Consider the following 12,663-nt stretch of genomic DNA (forward strand, 5'->3'; position numbering starts at 1 on the left):
AAAGGCTGGGGTAGGGGCAACCTTTCCTACGTTCAGCCCTGGGTCTCCCAAGCAACAGTGAGAGGGCTGTTCTACCTCCAAATACTTCAGTTGCTCCTGGGAGCAATCACCTTTCCCTGCTCCACGGGCTATTTCTGCAGTGCTGCACTCACAGTGCCGAGAAGCCGCGGCAACAAGAGCCGCATTAGCATGCAGTGAAGTTTGCACCCCGGGTAATTATGGTTTCCTTTGTCACAGTGAATCACTGCATGTGAAATTACGGCAATTTCCCTCTGCGTAGATGTAGTTGATAAATCAAAGCTGCTTACTAGATAATAACTGTGCTTCAGGTGGCTCCCAAAGAAACACTGCCTTCAAAACGATGGTGAAGCATGGCCTAACCTCAAAGCCTTCATGCCTGGGCAGAGAAAACTCAGCTCCTTTCACTACTGTCTGTAAGGTTAGCACACCCTCAGCCACTGCACATTCTACTATGAAGGACAGAAAAATTGCTTCTGCCTTGTGACAGCCCCATGCATCCTCTCTCCAAATGTTACCATTTCTGTATCACATTTCTCCTTTAAATAATTTCCTCCCTGCTTTGATAAACAGGGCTTTATTTTAGACCCTCAATTTCCATCCTAATCAGCACTTCTTTAAGACCTTCTAACCCACATAAACTGCATCTGCTAAGAAACTCTTTGATGCCTAATACTTATGTCTTTCCTTCTTTCTTTGAGTCCACCCACTAGCTCTTCCTATATCAAATTCCAATTTCTTGCACTTAGTTTTAAGGCTCTTGACAACTCTATCTTTCTAGTCTATTACTGCATTTATCAACTTGTTAGTATTTTTTGAAGCACCCAGAAACTATGGTAATGACTGCCACAGAGAAGCTCATGAGGAAATTAATCATTCTGCTTCCATTGTAGGACTTGAATCCTGTGCAGTAACTAAAGCTTGGGGTTCACACTTCAAAAGAAATCCCCACCAGCTCATCATTAATTCATCAGTCTCTACCCCCTGCACCAGATGAGGCAGAGGTCTTAAGGAAAAAAAACTAGTAAGAGAAAGAAGGAACTGAAATCTGCACTCCATACTTACACAAAAAGAGGTGGCATTAAAACTACACATGCAATGGAACTCTGGTATTTCCTAACCATGGAGTGCTCAGTGTTAGAGTCTGAAGTTCCCTTGAACAACTTTCCCTGTCTGAAATTGTATACCATGGCCCAGAAGAAGTATCAAAGTAGATGTGGGAACTGGGCCTTCAGGTAAAGACGGGTTTTGGGTGGGATTCAGCCTGGGATTATGAGGTGTTATTTGATGTCTGACCATAGGGTACACTCCTGAACCATGTCCATCTTCCACTGTCCCCCATGGATATCTGGGACATGCAGTCAGTGCAGTGGGAGCAGTTCAGCTCACCCAACAGCAAAGACTTCTGCTCTGCTGAGGAGCCCAGACGTTGCATTTGGAGCAAATCTTCATGGATTACAAGAGCACAGGCACCTAGAGAAGCCTAGAAAAGTCTTAATATAAAATCTAATGTACACAGCTAACTGCACAGCCAACACTGAAACAAGACATTATCTTTCTCTTCTCTCTCTTGCTGCACCTTTTTCGCTCAGACTGCAAACTTCACAGTAGGTAATCTGAGCCATTGAAGAACATTGCATGCAAGGACTCATGCTGGCCAGATTATTTGGGCCCCACCATAAAATAAACATTGAATAATATTAGTTGCAACAACACCATCACTTTCTTTCATTTTCCCTTTAGTTGTTCCCTTTACGTAGGATTTGTTTGCAGCTGTTTAGCCATCATTTCAGTGCCATAGATAGCCTGTCTGGCCTCCAGCTGCTGCTCCTGGTCTCAGGTCTCACCTGGATCCTGCCAGCCAGCTCTACACAGATGCCTCAGGTCTTCCAGGACATACTGGGCACCCACCTTGCACCCTCGAGGCCATCTCACAACAAACATCAGCATGGGAGAAAGCTGCTGTGAACAATTTAACTGGAAAATGAGAAATATTAGAATTTGGGGTTTGAATGGACCTTTACAGGTCACCTAGTCCAATCCCACTGCAATGAGCAAGGACATAGCCACGCAGGATCTGGCCAATAGATAAATGGCTTTTCAGGGAACTTTATTTGTGCAGTTCTCCGAGGGGTGCTGTCCTGAGGCACTCTTGGACCATATGCTGCCTCCAATCCCCTCACACAGAAAACACAGGCACGCACCCTCACCTTTTTGGCAGCACTCTCTAATAGAGTCAGGATCAGATTTACCACCAGTTACTATGATTGATCAAATTCCCACTGGCAAAGCTACAGTAAGCAGCTGTGTGTGCCCATATGGCCCAGAACTACTGTGTAGCATTCGGAATATTTCTCACATGCTCCAATTCAAAGTTTTTGGGAGTAGGGGATAAACAGAGTTTGTCAGTATTTCACCAAGTTCGCTAGAACAGAGAGAGACCTGACCTTGACAGAGCTCTCTGCTTTGGCTGCCAGCTCTTCCAAGTTTGCAATACTGATTTTTTCAAGTCCTGTATTTAAACATAGGTGCATCGTTTCTGACCTCCCTGTTTATTAAATACACTGAAATTTCTAGCCTTCATGGAGAGAGAAAGTCTATAAACAACCTCACCAGCCATAAAACTGTAAGGCAGTGAAAGGAGCTAAAAATCTGCTCAGAATGGTTCTACAGGCTTGGGCTTGACTTGTCTTTGGTTTTTTTGGGGGAAGGGGGGCAGTTTGTGTTGTTTTTGGTAGGTTGGGTGGTTTTCGGTTTATTTTTGGTTTTTTAATGCAACACTGACACAATCACTTAGGAAGTTGGACTTGATGTCAGGCCTCTGTGAGGTCTGAAAGCACCTGTGCATAGTCTTGCACTTTTATTATCTGCCTGCTGTTGCCCAGTATTTATTCCAGCCAGGTCATGTCTCCCGTCACACAGCCCCTCTGCTCCGTTCGAGGCAGCATGCTAAGCCTGGCTAAAGACTTATGCTTGCTGAAAATTTGAAAAAGAACAGTGAAACTAGCCACTACAGTGCTCTGAGCAAAGACCTTAAAGCTTCTGCACTCCTGACAAAGTTGCCTTCTCAAGATTACTTATTTTCGCACCGGTAGCAGTAGCCACGAAACAGAGCGAGGAGAGCACGAACCCCCCTCCTCACACCCAAGTTTATGTCAGTCCTTCCTCTTGTGCTACACCCTGAAATCCTTCCTGAGTGTCAAGGGGAGAGGGGATCAGTGACAGAATGACTCCATTCAAACAATGCTGGCAGCTAAAGTGTTTGCCTGGGGAGATCAGGGCTTAACTGACTGGCCATTAAAGTTTCATGCAATCCCCACTCTCAAGAGAGAAACTCTCAGCTGTTCACAGCTCTACAGAAATAAGGACATGAACCAGAAAGGTATTTTAGATCCATTAGTTATAATTTACACACCAATGACATACAGCATAAAGGCAAAATATACAGATCTTCATATATATGTACATGGATCAACACAGTGCACAATTTAAAGTTATGTTACAATTAAGTGTACAATTTTAAATATGGCTTTCTTTATAAACTAGTAATAACAGTGCTAAAATAACATATGTCTTGTGTAGTTCATAGGCAAACAAGATAATGCAGCTACAGCATCAGAGTCCCCATTTAGAAATGTGTTGCTTCATTTTGTTAGTTAAACCTTGCACACTGCAGCTAGCTGGGTATATCCCTCGTCCATACACATCTACATATACTTTATTCTTGCTGGATTGCACACCCCTGTCTTTGGGACTTGCATTCTTCAAGTATCCTGAAAAATAAAGACCTGTACATTTGAGGAAAGATAAGTCAGAAGAATGAATCAAGAAGTGAGGGAAGAACACACACAATCATAGTGCCCAGTGAAAATAGCAACATGACCAGTGCAGCCGAAAAAAAGCACTTTTAGGGAGCTTAAAAAAGAACAACAGTCACATCTTGTTTGCCTTACTGTCCCCAATAAAGTGAATTTTTACTTAAGTATAATTAGACAGAAACGAGAAAAGTGGTAAATTTGGGGTCACTTGGAAGCTCAGCTGGAAACTCTGGCACTACTGAAGTAAATGCACTTTTGTCAACAACTTCAAAGTGGGGCAGGATTTTATTTATTTTGCAGAAGTTGAATGCCTTTTGGAAGCATATGTTTCAGCTTTAGCTTGTTGAGCTGAATGTGTAAATCATTACACGAAATCCCACAATCCTTTTTATGCTGAAGTCTGACCAAAAGCCCATCACGATCTCTTTGGCCTTGAAAAACCTGGGAGTGGTGCAACCAGGATGCAGTACTAAGAGTTTATCACTGTAGTGACACACAATGTTTTCAGTGACTGGCATTCCTGTGCTGTACACAGACTAATACCATTTAACTTTCCAAATTGCTCAGAGAGCTGCAGAAACCTTTGCTGAGAAGTATTTCACACTGGGGTGCCTCCATAGGGAATGAAGGCAGAAGGAGCCCTCCCCAATGGCCATCAAAGAGAGGATTGCCCCAAATCACTGAGGCAGAGCCGATTCATGTTGCAAATCCTTCTCTCCACCAAGGCAAAGCTGTGAAGACTGGGGTCACTGGCCCGACAATTAAATCCACACACGCGGTGCAGGGAACACCTTCCCTCCACAGGACACCAGCTCAATACGACAGCCCATGTTCACCTGCTCAAAGCTGTGCTCACTGCCAATGCTCATTCCAAAAAACCCTTGTCTCTGCAGCACGAGCACGGGCACGGGATGACAGCAGGCTGACACCTCATCAGAACCACAGCTACCAAAATGAGCCCCTGCACAGTCTACCCTGCACTAAGGAATACCCAAGGCACAGCATTCATGCATACCCCATAGCTCTGATCAACTGCTGAAAGCCACTGCAGTCATTCAGAGTCACCTCTGGTCCCATGGGATTAAACAGTATGACCTGTGTGCTCCTCTGGATCACAGCTGCTGAGATGTGTGGGCATGACTCATACCAATGGGTACCCATTCCTGTGTCCCAGATACTGGACCGTATACCCAACTTAATGCTGCATTTAGAGAGCATAATTTGCTTTATTAGTATCACATGCCTAAATCATAATTTTGCAGTATCTGGGGACAGAAGGAGGGTTAGGCCAAACAGCTACTTGTCAGAAAACAGATTCAAATTCTTATTCAAACATCTAAGGACAAGACCCACTTGAATTCATCCCCTGCCACAGAAATTTCACTTGGTGAGCTGCCCTGCATAAATCTGCACATAACACGCTTTTCCAGCAGGCAATATTTTGTAAGGCTTAGCATCTGACAGATACAGGCCTTTCAAGGAAAACAGTATGAAACTGTCATGATTACTTGAGCAGACATCACTGACAAAAGCAAATTTGTGCCTGAACTGTTGCTGCAGAAATATTTCAGGCAGTATTTTTTCAAAGAGAATACAGATCTGGAGGGACACTGCCAAGGTTTTAAAGATCAAAATGTGTTACTTGCAGTGCTATAATTGGATAGAAACAGTCCTCCAGATCTGAAACATCAGGTTCAGTTTGGTTTTTAAATCAAACACCACATTTGCAGGATTTCTGTAGGACCTATACATCCCAGCGCCTGTTTCCCCCACTCGGTAACAGTGAGCCCTGCTGACAGAGCCAATGAGACCAACAGGGGTAAACAAATCCCTTCTGACATCACAGTGTGTCACACAGTCAAACACTGCAACTCACATGAAAAAAACCCCAACAGACTGCTTCAAATCTAACTCCACTGGAAATGCAGGGCTTGCTTTAAACTTCCATGCGCCAAATGAGGGGCAAGCCAATTACTCAATCTTTAAAGCAGCACTATGGGATCACAAAGGCAGTACTCAGCCTTTGGCAGTATTAAGGGTAAAGTAACCAGGAGGAACAGCACTGTCTCCTCACCAGGATATGGGCTCATGCTCCACCTCATAAGCAGAGCAGGGGTCCCACCCATCCACTGGAACTGTGGCATGAGCCAGGCCACAGGTGCAGCCTGAGTCTCCTGCAGAGACCCACCACTTGGCAACTCCCTTCTCCACTGCCTCCTCCAATGACCATCCAAGGGCTCCCCTGCCCTATTTTGAGAGGGGCTGGACAGTGCAGAGGAGCCCCAAGACAGCTTTCCTCCTGCCAGTACCTTGCACCACCATCTACCCCAAACCAGGCTGGGGCTGTGGCTGGGACCAGGTTTGGTGCTGGTACCTGTGATGGTCTCAGACACCTCACTGACATCTGACTCTTGTCAAGGCCCCTGAACCCTTCCTAACTCCACAGTGAGTTTCTGGCTGTGGCAGAGGGACCCCCAGCCAGGGAAAAACCTTATGTGGTCTGTGTCACCTCAGACACGACATCGTGGCATCCATCAGCCTCCAGCTCCAGACAGAAGTCGCTATCCCAGCTCACCTGCCATGCAGCTGGCAACTCACAGCTGTCCCAGGTTTTATGGCTGCAGAGACACCTGCTGACCCTCAACCCCGCCAGCAGTACAGTCTGGACCTCCAGCACCCCTACAATGGACTCACTTGCAATTTTGATCCGTGAGGGAGAAAAAAAAAGGGAAAAAAGCCAAAAGGAAATAAAGATGCTCTCCGACTATTTTTAGTTCTGTACAGCCCCTCAGCACTAACATTAAAAATAGATAAGATGGAATGGGGGAAAAAAAAGACACTGCAGGACTAAGAAAACATTGCTCTTTTAGCAAAATTTTGGAAAGTCAGAAACAATTGTTCCCTTTTTAAGAAAACACATCTTTTTTTTTTTTCCATGCAAATCAAAATGAATGAACACTTTTTCATTTATTTTTTTAAACTTTTTTTTGTTTCCCCACAACCATTTACCAAGACAGCTTTCAGAAGAAAATGCATGGATTAAATCCTTTTAAAGAGGTCTAACAGTCAGTATTTCTTTCTGGAAGGGACAAATAAACCCAAGGGTTTCCTACCCTGCCTGGACAAAATACTACACCTATAAATTCTTAGAGATGCCATTTCCTAATTTCACCTCTAATTTGAAACACGGCCAAAATCAAAACTGCAAACTTTACTGAGAGTAGCTGTCATGAGGACAAAGCTGGCTAACTTCTCTCAACTAACCTCTCCTCTGAAGTAAGCTGAGTAGCCCCTCAGAAAGGGAAGGGCATGTGATAAGCTGCAAAATACATTCACCTCAGCGATGAACCCTGAAAAACTCAGCTGACAGCAAAAAGATGCTTCCCCTTCTGCAACCCTCCTGATTCTCCCTTCTTCACCTCCTCCAAAGGCATGTCCATCACCTGGCTGGTCAGGATGAGGTTCAGCGTCTGCTGAGACACACCAGTTATTTGACACAAAAGCAAAGAACATAATCACAGCCCTGCAAAACACCTCCATCCTTGGCACAGGTCCCTGTGCCTTGGCATCAGCTCTACCTGCCACGGCAGCAGCTCCAAGCGCTGGCAGACAGCGATGCCATGGTGGCACCAGCTGTGCACCGCGCTGGTGTCACCTGGCTCTGCACCCACCACTGCCTGCAGCCACACAAAATCCTGATCGGCCACACACATGGCAGGGCACAGCGACATCGCTGACTTCTGCTTAACCCGTGCTTCAAGGGCCACTGCCATGGACAAATCTGTCAGCCCACCCAAGCTACAAAGGTGATACAGTCTGCTGAACTCAGGCTGGGCTTTTAATGACTAGGACTCATCTGCTGCAAGCACACTTCGCAATGTGGAACGAATGGAGAATGCACACCCTTCAAACATGCATCAGTAAATGAGTGAGAACACCTCCATCAGAATTTCCAACACGCTAATGCTTTTAAATAGGAGCTTTTTATCCTTTCATTCAGAATATCAATACCTACATTTTTGCAGATAAAATCTCTCCTGACTTGGCCATGGAGTTACACAGGCATTTCAGGCCATCACCTCTGCAATTTCAAGCCCAAGACTTATCTTCTTGTGCCCTACCCTTGTGCTCAGTTTCCTGAGAAGGGTCTCAAGTAACTGGATGATATCTTCCTCCTTCTCAGTTTTGGTTCACTTTGCAAATGATACTTGCCCACAACATTGACCGGAACATGGCTCCAAGGACATGCCTAGGGATTCTGGAAACAGGGGTAAATTCACAACAAACTTGTCAGCTCTCACTGCAGTGGCTCCCATGCATGAACAGAACTGGGGCCTCACTGCATACAAAGATGTCCCTGCCTTCAAAGCCACGGTTAACTCCATGTTTCCCCAGAGGAAGCACTCCAGAACCCAAGGGAGCAAGCTATTCTTTGAATGCTGGAGTTATTTCAAGCTCCAGACTCACTACAACTACCAACAATTATCATCCTAAAGCAGTTGTCTGCCCTGTCCACTCCTAGAACATTTGGCAAACCAGCACATTATAAAAATTTTGCTGAGGGATCCTGATTCCTCTAACTGTAAATCACTGAGAAAGTCATAATCAAAATAGGCCACCAACAAAGTCTGCAGTCGAATACCCAGTTTTATATGCATATTTAAAAACACAACAGCTCAGTACGTTTGATATGCTCTCTTCTTTCTACTAAAATCAACTAATCGTGGCCAAGCAACACTGAAGTACATGCTCAACTTTGGAGCTGTGAGTAAATCCAATGGATTTATTCTCATCTGCATTTAGGGAGACAAGAACATGAAGCATGTTGCAATTGTTTTGAGATCCAGATCCACAGAGGTGCTAGCAAAGGCAACTTAGATCCAGTTCTGGTCATGCTTTCAGTATCTGAATTCCCCGCACACATGGCGGTGCTGAAGGAACTGTCCCATCTCACCTTCCCTGCACTGGCTTAAGGGACTGTGCACTGCAAGCTAGCACAGTGCCCAGCACCCACTGAAGCACCTTCCCAAGCAGCTATAAAGCATTCCATTATCTGGGCCAACATCTTGCAATTACACAGCATCCCATGCCTACTAATACCTCAAACTGCTTTGCAAACTTCATGAGTGTGCTATGTCTGTTGGTGAAGAGCACAAAGCACCCACTGCTGAGACACACCAGGCTTTTAGCAACAAATCCCAGCTCTTTGGCCTTGCCTAGAAATAGCAGACAGCAGTCATGGGCAGGGAGTAGAAACATAATAGTAATTCAAAAACATGGAAGAAATTTGACCAACACACATTCCAGAGGAGTTAACACTGACATCTCCCTCCTAAATAAAAATATTCTAGAGTGGTGATTTCAACCTTCTGCAAAGAATAAGAAACACTAGCCAGCTCCTTTCTGCAGGAATATATTTTCCTCCATCCTTCCCTGACCATCTCCAAAAGAACTGGGAGCAGTTCTTTCCTGCAGACGCTGTAATATATGCACCTAAAGTACTGGTAGCTATCAAACAAAATTCCCCTGAAACTTTGCCAAATTACAAAATCTTCCAGGTTGGAAAAGACCTTTGAGATCATCAAGTCCAAGTGTTAACCCAGCACTACCAAGTCCACCACCAATGTCCCCGAAGTGCCACATCTATGTGGCTTTTAAATACCTCCAGGGATGGTGACTGGGCAGCCTATTCCAATGCTTGATAACCCTTTCAGTGAAGTTTTTCTCAATATCCAATCCAAACCTCCCCTGGTACACCTTGAGGCCATTTCTCTTATCCTAGAGCTTGTTACTTGGGAGAAGAGACCAACCCCCACCTCCCTACGACCTCCTTTCAGGCAGTTGTAGAGAGCAACAAGGTCTTCCCTGAGACTTCTTTTCTCCAGGCTAAACACCCCTAGCTCCCTCAGCTGTTTCTCACATGACTTGTGTTCCAGTTCCTTTCACCAGCTTCACTGTCCTCTGGACATGCTCCAGCACCTCAATGACTTTCTTGTAGTGAAGGGCCCAGAACAGAACACAGGATTTGGGGTGCAGCCTCACCAGTGCTGAGACAGGGGGACAGTCACTGTCCTGGTCCTGCTGGCCACACTATTGCTGATACAGGGAAGGGTGCTGCGTGAATCTGATGCACCCCGGCACACCACTGACTTATATTGAAATGGCAGTCAACCAACACCACCAGGGCCTTTTCATTACAGCATCAATCACTCTCTTCCATGGAAGAAAGCTGTGCCAGTCATACCTCTTCCATTTTTGTCCTCAACCCGCTGCTGTAAAGATATCAACACAAACCAGTTGTGATAAATTTTCCACTTCCCAGAAGTCCGTCCCACTTGAATGGGGGATCTGGTTTTGAACATCAACAAAAACAGATTAAAAGGTCCTGCTACCCTCTAGACCTCCAGTTTGCCCATGTGTGTTTTAAATGTGTTTACCTTGATCCACCTGAACAATTACACAAAATGAAATACAGCTGAAATAGTCCAAGCAGTATGTGACAGCTGAATCAAGCACAATGGTCTCTTCCAAAGTGGTATAAACCTCTCCCTGACCTGAAGAAGAAAACAAATCAGACTGATCCCAAGAAACAGCTTATCTGCACAATGGGAGACGCTTGTACATATCACTTGCATTGTTCTTGATCTCTGTACTCATCCATGTCCACATCTGAATCAAAGAGGGAGTGTCCAGTGTAATCTGTGTCAGGGGTTTGGGAAATACTGTTCCCTTCCTCATCAAATGTTTCTGTCCTTGAATAAAAACTGAAGTCCTGCAAAGGGGAGTAAGTCTTGCTTGCTTCGCTGCTTTCCTCAGATTCGTACAGAGTGTTGTCATCATCATGGTGCCATTCTGGCCAAAATTTCCTCCTTATTCTTTCACAATACATAGCAAGGTTAATTAGTTCACCTGCAACACAACACAACAGACTTCAGTAAATATATCCAGCCAATAATGCTCTAACTCACCTGATGATGCAAAAACACAGTATCTGTGTTTGGAAACAAACTGTACGGGGTCTTCCCAAAGAAGCTTCAAAATTCCAAGATGCCATCAATCCTCTCAGAAGCTCTGTTTTTAACTTTAATGTAACTTAAAACATGTATTACACAGAACAAGAAGGGTTACACAGGAATAATTGCAAATGCATGTTCACACAAATAGCAAAGTAAGTATCCCAAATTCAACCTCTACAAAAAGAAATCAAGACAAGACACTAATATTGTATGGGTTTTGAGTAGAACTTTTTTCTTAATTGCAGACACCTGGTTCCTAAAGACAGAATTTGATCTTAGAGATGGCATAGTACGCTTATTAAATACAGTGAATTTGGGGGGGTCTACCAGCAGATGGCAGCGTTGGCTGCAGCATAAATTCACATTTAATATGGCCACAGGCTCACTCCTACTGCTCCCAGCCTTAGTATCTTATGCCTCATGTTTATAAATACATGTATGCTTACAAAATAAAGCATAAAAGAACTCAAATAAGAAAGAAATAACAGTGTATTAAAGGGGAAGTGCATGTAAAACCTGTACTCATAACAGCATGAGTAGGTGGATGGGTACAGAGAATCAACCACACTGCTTGGGTATTTCAATCTATTATCTTCTATTTATTTTCGTTAGAGACGAACTAATTCAACAAGCATAGTAATCCTTCCAGAAAGCAATGAGCCCTTCAGAATTTTACCCATGATGCCCCAGACATCAAAGGGAAGAACTGCATAGCCAATATTTATATCCTCCTCTCAAGTGCTCATTATCTGAGGAAAAGACTAAGTCTGTGCCTCCTAACCGCAGGTTTAGCAGAGCTCTCTTGCACAGAGTAGGTTTACAGGTCAGATTCATTCCTTTTACACTATTTTACATCCTTTTCCTCCTTAGCTCTCCCCATTTTTCATGCTATCTTTTACTATGAAAAGGGATGCAAGATGTACTTTAACATCTATATCGCCCCACCAAAAAAATCAAACAAAAAAACAACCCTCTGTGGAGAGGAGGGGTATGTTGGTTTCCAACTCATGCAAAAGCAAAGCGACTCCAAAGCCAAGCTGGATTTCTTCCTTGTCCGGCATCTTCAAGAACAGCAAAGGCTGTAATTTCAGTGGGACAACAGCACTGGCAGTTCTACTATCAAGGAAAGTACTAGTTCAGCAGAATTTGGCTAATGGCTACTCTTCTGTTTTCTCATACTCTACCCAGCATTCACTCCTTAGAGGCTTTAAGGCTTTGCCACGTTAGACAGGGAAAAGATCAAGTGCAGAAATAAAAACAATTACTGTGTAGAACATTAAAGAGAAAACGACATTGAAGGATACAAATGCTACATGAAAGGCAAGAACAATCTGCTGAAGTACTGGCAGTCTTCAAAATGTCGTTCCAAGGTACTCCGAGTTTAAACATGGAAAATGCCACCAAGAGCTTTTAATCAGAGAGCTTTCTTACCTTTGATTAGTCTCTCTGGTCGAGTCCCTGGTAATGTCCACATTGCCTGTGCCAGATGTCCAAAGACAGTGGCATCAACAGTGGAAACAGTTGATCCCATAATGTACTTTTTGTCACCTGTAAATACAACAGCAAATATTTCTTGACTGGATGTCACTTTTCCCCAAATTAAAAAAAAAAAAAAAAAAAAAAAAAAAAATCACAGTCCCACCTTTAGCATATTTGTTTCAGTGAAATTATTTAAATTAAAAGGTTCACTTGTCCAAAGACAGGGATTCAAGACTGAGTATGGTACCAAAGCCACTTCTAGGGTTCAGCAAGTGAAATCCATTATTGCAGCTTCCCCTGTGCTCATGACTTCTATAACCAGGCCAATTACA

The 12,663-nt window shown here is 44.1% G+C and overlaps 1 protein-coding gene and 1 long non-coding RNA gene across 2 annotated transcripts in view; both read right to left on the reverse strand.

The window, feature by feature from the left end:
• Positions 1–3,401: 3,401 nt before the first annotated feature.
• Positions 3,402–12,663, reverse strand: part of FAXC (failed axon connections homolog, metaxin like GST domain containing) — a 28,743-nt gene continuing 19,481 nt past the window's right edge. The window contains exons 5-6 of the mRNA XM_048296194.1: positions 12,284–12,400; positions 3,402–10,745 (exon numbers count right to left, since the gene is read on the reverse strand). Coding sequence (XP_048152151.1) covers positions 10,462–10,745; positions 12,284–12,400 — 401 coding nt within the window. The 3' untranslated portion in view covers positions 3,402–10,461. The remainder of the gene's footprint in view (positions 10,746–12,283; positions 12,401–12,663) is intronic.
• LOC125322469 lies at positions 11,040–12,277 on the reverse strand. Its single transcript, XR_007202014.1, has 2 exons — positions 12,157–12,277; positions 11,040–11,956 (listed from the first exon to the last, which is right to left on the reverse strand). It is a non-coding gene; the product is annotated as an uncharacterized LOC125322469 (long non-coding RNA).

The sequence above is a fragment of the Corvus hawaiiensis genome, chromosome 3 (genome assembly GCF_020740725.1).
Source record: "Corvus hawaiiensis isolate bCorHaw1 chromosome 3, bCorHaw1.pri.cur, whole genome shotgun sequence".
In the NCBI taxonomy this organism is placed as follows: Eukaryota; Metazoa; Chordata; class Aves; order Passeriformes; family Corvidae; genus Corvus; species Corvus hawaiiensis.